The 7,363-nt window shown below is 56.1% G+C and overlaps 2 protein-coding genes and 1 pseudogene across 2 annotated transcripts in view; 2 read left to right on the forward strand and 1 right to left on the reverse strand.

Moving 5' to 3' along the window:
* LOC148638847 (brorin) overlaps positions 1-1,314 on the reverse strand; it is a 7,405-nt gene extending 6,091 nt beyond the window's left edge. The window contains exon 1 of the mRNA XM_088623170.1: positions 345-1,314. Within this exon, the coding sequence (XP_088479296.1) occupies positions 345-722 (378 nt within the window). The 5' untranslated portion in view covers positions 723-1,314. The remainder of the gene's footprint in view (positions 1-344) is intronic.
* Positions 1,315-1,451: 137 nt separating this feature from the next.
* On the forward strand, positions 1,452-3,301 carry LOC148638848 (complement C1q-like protein 3). Its single transcript, XM_088623171.1, has 2 exons — positions 1,452-1,995; positions 2,957-3,301. Exons 1-2 carry the CDS (start codon positions 1,534-1,536, stop codon positions 3,137-3,139), a joined length of 645 nt encoding a protein of 214 aa, XP_088479297.1. The 5' UTR covers positions 1,452-1,533; the 3' UTR covers positions 3,140-3,301.
* A 1,408-nt stretch (positions 3,302-4,709) lies between these two features.
* Positions 4,710-6,295, forward strand: LOC148638849 (uncharacterized; annotated as a pseudogene).
* The last annotated feature ends 1,068 nt before the right edge of the window (positions 6,296-7,363 follow it).

Raw genomic sequence — 7,363 nt, forward strand, 5'->3', positions numbered from 1 at the left:
CGCTCACTCTGCACGAGAACGCTCACTCTGCACGAGAACGCTCACTCTGCACGAGAACAATCACTCTGCAGGAGAACAATCACTCTGCAGGAGAACACACACTCTGCACGAGAACGCTCACTCTGCACGAGAACGCTCACTCTGCACAAGAACGCTCACTCTGCACAAGAACGCTCACTCTGCAGGAAAACACACACACACCTGCAGGAGAACACACACCTGCAGGAGAACACACACACACCTGCAGGAGAACACACACACACCTGCAGGAGAACACACACACCTGCAGACGCACTGTGCGGGGCTGCGGCGCGGGCAACGACACGCAGGGCACGGCGACTCACCATGAACTCCTCCAGCAGCCGGTAGGTCCGGCCCCCGTACTCGCACACCTGCCGCACGGCCTCGCAGCGCGGGCAGCAGGTGCGGAAGCTCACGCGCGTGCACCTGGGGTGGATGCGCGGGCAGCGCGGCTTGACACAGACCGGGCCGTCCTCCGTGCAGGTGCAGGGGCACGCCCGGGGGCTGGGGCGGTAGGTCTCGCCCAGGGCGTACACGAAGCCGCGCTCGTCCAGGCACCACTTGCCCCGGTAGTCGCCGAAGTCGTAGTCCGCGTCGCTCTTGGCGGAGGAGGGCTCCCCGGCGGCCCCCCGGGCGCAGGCGAGCAGCGCCAGGGCGGCGCACAGGCAGAGCGCCGGCCGACAGCAACCGAGCTGGAGCATCGCTCAAACGTGCGACTGAGGCCAACTGCTCTCAAGCTCTGCCAGCTGGGGATTAAAAAGCCCTGCGAACTGTGATGGTCACATGGCCGTAGAAAATAATGCCCACACGCTGGGCGCACGCGTTATTTTCCACTGCGCCTGAGACTGGCACCGGCGGCACGTGCAATCGATCCTGTACACGAAGCAGAGCGAGGAATACCGGGGGAGGTTCACACAGAAAAGACTTCCAATTCCCTCTCACAGCTGGCACAACATCTGTTGTTTTTCCTTGCCGGATCGTAGGTTGTCATCCATTCACCATTCTCCGAAACGTCACTGCTGGACCTCTGATGCAAACTGATTTGCTGGCTGACCAGTGAGCGCGTTGACCTGGATTCGGGGGATTAAAAATAGATTTTCCCGCACGGAGCCAAATGTCGTTCTGGGCTCAGGGTGTGGGGCCTGCGACTCGCTTCTCTCTGCCTTCTGTTTCGGCCCGAGTGGGCAGCCATGCTGGGGCGGCCACGCCGGGTTATTCCAGTGCAGGGGAAGTCAGAAGGAGAGCAGAGTATGGTTCGGCAGGAAACAGCCGGAATCTGCTCCTGCTCACAACTTTTCTGAAACCGGGAAGTTGGGTGGGCTTTGCGTTTCGCAATCAGAGCCGGCACATGGCTTGTCTGCTCAGATCTTTGTCGAGTCAGCTTTCAGGACCGCACGAGGGACGGAAAAAATGTTGGCGGAGACAGAAGTGGAAAGGTCGTCCTGAGGTCACGGAGGTTTGGGTGCTTATAAGACGGGCGTCTCGGGAGGCAGCCGTCCGCACGGCGCAGGGATGGCGCCTCTGCAGCTGCTCCTCCTGCTCTCGCTGCTCGCTGCGTCCTCGGCCTCCCAGCAGGCCCTGGGCTCCTGCCGCATCGTCTGCGACCCCCCCGCCTCGGGGGCAGCCAGAGGGGAACACGGTGTGGTCGTCCCCCTCTCCGCCGGCGCCCCCGGACCCCCGGGGCCGGCGGGTCCCCCCGGCAAAGCGGGGCCGAGGGGCAGCCCTGGAATACCGGGGCCCCCAGGGGGGCCTGGCACTGCCACACGCCCCAGGATCGCCTTCTACGCGGCCCTCTCTGAGCTGTTCACCCAGCAGGACGTCCTGAGGTTCACCGACGTCATCACCAACCTGGGCGCCGACTACAGCCCCGGCAGTGGCAAGTTCACCTGCAGGGTGCCGGGGGTCTACTTCTTCAGCTACCACATCCTGAAGGACGGGGAGCACATGTGGGCCGACCTCATGCTGAATAACCAGGTAACCAACTCCTTGTGTCTGCTGCTTGTGTACTCCGGGCACAGAGAGGGCAGCACCCAGAGAGCAGCAGAGAGCAGCACAGAGACAACAGCACAGCACAGGCAGCACAGGCAGCACACTGAGAGCACCACAGGCAGCACACTGAGAGCACCACAGGCAGCACACTGAGAGCAGCACAGCACAGGCAGCACAGAGACAACAGCACAGCACAGGCAGCACAGAGACAACAGCACAGCACAGGCAGCACACAGAGAGCAGCACAGCACAGGCAGCACACTGAGAGCAGCACAGCACAGGCAGCACACTGAGAGCAGCACAGCACAGGCAGCACAGAGACAACAGCACAGCACAGGCAGCACACTGAGAGCAGCACAGCACAGCAAATTCATTGCAACACTTTGGGACTTAATAACCACTGGACTGTACACATCCATCTTTAGCCAATTCCCTTAGCACAGAGACCAATCACCAATTCTTAATTCGAGTTATCATGTCTTTGGAAGGGCTGATGTGGAGAGCTGTCTTGGCCTTCTCGACATGCTGCTATAACTTTCCTCTGTCTGCATTTTAAACGAACCGCGAACAGGTTTCATCGTGGTTTTCCTGTTAAAGGCTAAAGGTTAAAGGCGCCAGTTCGACAAGAGACAGAACAGGTGTGAGGTGAACAGAACAGGTGTGAGTTCTAGTCTTCAGTCTTCAGCTTTAGAACTGAAGTTGTAATTTGGGGGAGAGAAAAGTAAAGCGTAATTTTAGCACAAGAGTTACCGGATTTGAAGATCTTTCCATGAACTAAGACCCGGATTAAAACATGTATTCCGTAAAATAAGAAAGATTCCAGTGAAATACGTGTCTAATAGGAGAGAGGAGTAACGGTACATCTGAATGAGCACTGACAGGGCGGGGAGGGGGATCGGGAGATCACTTCCTGAACGGCAGACACAGGGATCGCCGGTCTCCGCAGGTCTACGCCAGCTCCACCGCGCAGGACGCCAGCAGCAAATTCGACACCGCGGCCAACAGCGCCGTGCTGCAGCTGAAGGCTGGGGACGAGGTCTACGTGAAGCTGGACGGGGGGCAGGTCATGAAAGACGGCGCCCAGGGCAGATACAGCACCTTCTCCGGGTACCTCCTGTACGAGGACTGAAACCCCTCCCCGCCGCAGCCCAGCTCGAACCCTCGACTTGCCGCTGAGAGTCTTGCACAGCTGCGCGGTGTCTCCTGCCTTGAGACCTGTCTGTACCAGTATACCAGTATACAGTATGTGAATGTGAGCGTGGCAAATTAATCAATAAAGCCCTTGACCTGCTCCACCTGTTTCCGAGATCTTTTGTTTGTTTGTTTTGCAAGCCTTTACTAACCCCCCTCAAACGCCACCCCATTTATAATCGATCAGCGAACAATTAGAAATGAGAGGCCAGTGCCTCTCCGGTCCAGCAGGGGGCGAGCGCTCCGGTGGCCCGCCGTCCCTCCCCGCCCGCTGATTGGCTGCCGCGGTCAGCAGGCTTCCTGCTATGTGGCGCTCGGGGCGTCATGTGCCGGAAGAGGCGCTGGGGCTCGTGCTGGTCAGGTTGTGTGTAGAAATGGAAGGGAAGCGCACGCGGCGGAGTTTCCAGGATGGAGCAACAGCTCACGTGAGGCGCAATGGCGCCAAGCGGGGCTTCTTGAACAGTGGCAAAATAACAGCCTGTCTACGCCACAGGCTCTGCGAAAAGAAAAAAAATGATTTAGAGTTAGAACAAGCGTTAATAATAAACTGAAGTCTCAGCGCGTTGAAAGCATTTGGAACATATAAAGTGAGGAGTGATTTAGAGGTTAGTCATAATAATCCAGAAAACAGTTAAGTGACTTCAAAAGTAAGATTTAACATGTTTTCTTCTATTATTAACACCCTTTTTACGCTGTTTACACGGAGACTCCAGTATAGTTGATGACCCCCCCCCCCCATCTCCTATAAAATCTTTGTCCTCCTACCATCTGGGAGAAGATATCGCAGTGTACGGGCCAGCTCCGCCAGACTCTTAACAGTTTCTTCTCGCAGGCTGTCAGGCTCCTCAACAGCCTGGAATCTACTTGTACCCACCCCAATTCCAGAAACAGGGTTTAAATCCCCCCAGTGGGTTGTGTAGATTGTATTATGTATTTGCCTTGTAATTTGCACTATCTGCACTTGGCACTGTGTGTCCTGTCTACAATGTCTGTCAGTGTCCTGTCTGTCCTGCCTGTATTTGCACCGTGGACGAGGAGGAGCGATATTTCCTTCCACTGTATACTTGTATATGGCTGGAATGACAAATAAAAGTGAACTTGAACTTTTCAAAAAGCAGCCTTTTTTCTTTTAACACTTTCAACAAGCAATATCCTACTGTCTCCATCTTCACACATCCAGTCTCAAACTCTGCAACACCTTTATAATGAAAAAAAAACGCTTAAGGGTTAAACAAATAAAGAAAACGGGATTAAAGACCTTATCCAGAAAAAAATAATCCATGTATTTAAAAGTACGGGGGAAGTATTTCTTCCTTATGCTGCAGATTGCGCCTTAAAGCTGAATAGGTCGCCCTGTTAGACGCAGCGCGCGTCTGTAGTGTGGAAACACGGGGACGCGCGCAGCGCTGGTGACGGCATCCCCGACTGCGGCGCCGCTTCCAGCGTGTCCTCCCGCGCGGCCCGCGGCCACCAGGGGGCGCGCGCCGAGCGCTTCCTGGAAACGGGGAAGTGGCAGAGACTCGCGCGCCGTCAGGGCTGCCCAGGTGGAGCTGTACGCGCTGTCAGCCCGGGGGTATAAATATGAGCGGCAGGCAGGCAGGCGGGACAGCACAGATTCTCTCAGCCCTGGAGAGGCAGAGACCAAGAGAGCCCGCGAGCCTTTCTGATCCTCCTGCAAGCGAGACGCAGGGACTCTGCCGGCAACTTCTTCAGATCATCGGCTGTTCCACGTATATTCTCGCGCCCAGAGGACGCCGGAGCTGAGCTGCTTGGGCTGACCGAGCTTTCCCCTCTCCTCCTGCCTGCTCCGGCACCAGATTAGAGAACAGCAAGAGCGAGCAGCGAGCCGGGAGGCAGCATGGGCCTGATCTTCAGCCAGCTCTACCAGGCGCTGCCCGGCCTGCAGGCACGCGTCCTGCTGCTGGGGCTGGACGGCGCGGGGAAGACCACCGTCCTGTACAAGCTGAAGCTGAACGAGGCCGTCTGCACCATCCCCACCATCGGCTTCAACGTGGAGCCGGTGGAGCCGGTGCGCGGCGTGTCCTTCACGGTGTGGGACGCGGGCGGCCAGCAGCAGATCCGGGCGCTGTGGCGGCACTACTACAGGGGCGCCCAGGGGCTGCTGTTCGTGGCGGACTCCGTGGACGGCCCGCGCCTCGCCGAGGCCCGCGAGGAGCTGGAGGCCATCCTGGCCCACGCGGAGATGAGCGGGGTGCCCTTCGTGGTGCTGGCCAACAAGCAGGACCTGCCGGGGGCCCGGGGCCCCGCCCGGCTGGCGGACGCCCTGGGGCTGGGCAAGCGGAGCGGGCAGGACTGGCACATGCAGGCCTGCTGCGCCACGAGCGGCGAGGGCCTGACGGGGGGGGCCCTGGCGAGGGCGTGCGTCTCCAGACCGCTGCCTAGGCTCACCCGCGGGATCCCTGTGGCCCTGTGTCGCAGCGTCGCGGGATGTGAGCCCCACAATTCAATTCATTCGATTTATCTGTCGTGATCCTTCCACGGGTGCATAGTATAGTGAAAAGTGTTTCTCATTAGTCTCTCAGGTGCAGTATATAAATAGAAGACAAGACAATAGACTGTAACACAATAACTGTGTGGTAACAACCAGGACAAAGCAGAGACAGGTGTTCTTCTCAGCACCCGTTTGAGTTATAAAGTCTGTTTAAAGGACGCAGTCTTGTTCACCACAGCTTGTGACTTTGCCTTCTTCAGTTTGACGGTTGAGACGGGTCACCGGTGGCCACTCATGTTATATCTGAGGCTGGGCGTGGTCTCAACCCTGTACGAGATCAAGAGGAAACTCTGGGCACCTGGCACCTCATCTCGCCTTCTCCTCTTTCCTTCGTCTGGGCACTGTTTCTGGGGGTTTCGTCCCTCAGCAGGACAAGCATTCATGTTTTCGTGCTCCGTAACGCAACTTTGATGTCAGTGCGTGTTCATGCACTTTAATGTACAAAAATGGGTTTTTTAAATATATATTTTTTCAATTTAAAGAATGCCTTTTTTTTTCAAAAAAAAAATGTAAATCTGTCAGGTATCTGCTCTGATTGTATTCTTCCTGACTGTAAAAATCGAAATAAACAGAAGTTCTCAATCTGGTGTCGGTTTGTCGCTCCCACAGCCGAGAGTTGCAGAACTGGGCTGAGCCGCCCCGCCTGTGATCCACGTGTCAGAGAGAGACGGGCCGACAGTTATCACAGGCGAGCAGCAGGGCCACTGTTCCTCAGCCAGTGTCCGCACCTGAGTACTCTCGAGTGCACAAGTCCACAGAGCTCATTCAGGCTTCCTGTTAATTCTCTGGGCCACAGCACCAGCTCTGTATGAATGAATTTGCCTCACACATGGCCCCGGCGTCCCTGGATAAGCCTGATCTCTGCAGGTGTATGAGGTAGAGCTGGGCTTGTTCAGCATTTGCACAGACCAGCCCTTGAATACCAGGAGCACAGATCCAGGTTTGCTTCTGTGTGCCTGTAGAGGGCGCCAAGATCCCACACATTTCTGCTTTTCTTTTGGCACAGTTCAGTCACAGCCTGCTGACTGCCTGCTGGACACTGTCTCAGAGGGGGGGTTTGACACAAAACCAGAAGACACATCAGCAGTGATAATTTTGCTTTAGTTATCAGTGGAAGGCACTGAAAGTGCACAGTACATTAACACAACAGTGAGAGGATTGGCTTAGACAGAAGACAACAGTGAAATAAATGAATGAATGAATATCCACTTAACTCATTTCCTGCTTAAGGTGGAACAAGCCTCCTGTGTATCTAAGTACACTGCTGGGAAGCTCTGATCTTGCAGGGCCACGGCACAGGGTTTGCAGCTGGTCTTGAATTCAGCCAGCAGCTCACAGCTGGTAGCCCACTGAAGCTCAGCAGGTTTGGGCCTGGTCAGTACCAGGAGACTCCTGGGAAAGCTGAGGTTGCTGCTGGAGGAGGTGTAAGTGGGGCCAGCAGGGGGCGCTCACCATGTGGTCTGTGTTGATCCTAATGCCCCAGTATAGTGACGGGGACACTATACTGTAAAAAGGCACCGTCCTTCGGATTAGACGTAGAACTGGGGTCCTGACTCTCTGTGGTCATTAACAATCCCAGGGCATTTCTCAAAAAGAGTAGGGATGTTACCCTGACCTCCTGGCCAAATTTCCCCCTGGCCTTTACCCATC

Source organism: Lepisosteus platostomus, chromosome 28 (genome assembly GCF_059453375.1).
Source record: "Lepisosteus platostomus isolate fLepPlt1 chromosome 28, fLepPlt1.hap1, whole genome shotgun sequence".
NCBI lineage: Eukaryota > Metazoa > Chordata > Actinopteri > Semionotiformes > Lepisosteidae > Lepisosteus > Lepisosteus platostomus.

What these genes read in the sequence shown, in the direction of transcription:
- LOC148638848 (XM_088623171.1), top strand. Translation starts at nt 1,534, where the DNA reads ATGGCGCCTCTGCAGCTGCTCCTCCTGCTCTCGCTGCTCGCTGCGTCC. An exon ending in ACCTCATGCTGAATAACCAG is followed by an intron (nt 1,996 to 2,956) that starts GTAACCAACTCC and finishes CGGTCTCCGCAG; the next exon opens with GTCTACGCCAGCTCCACCGC.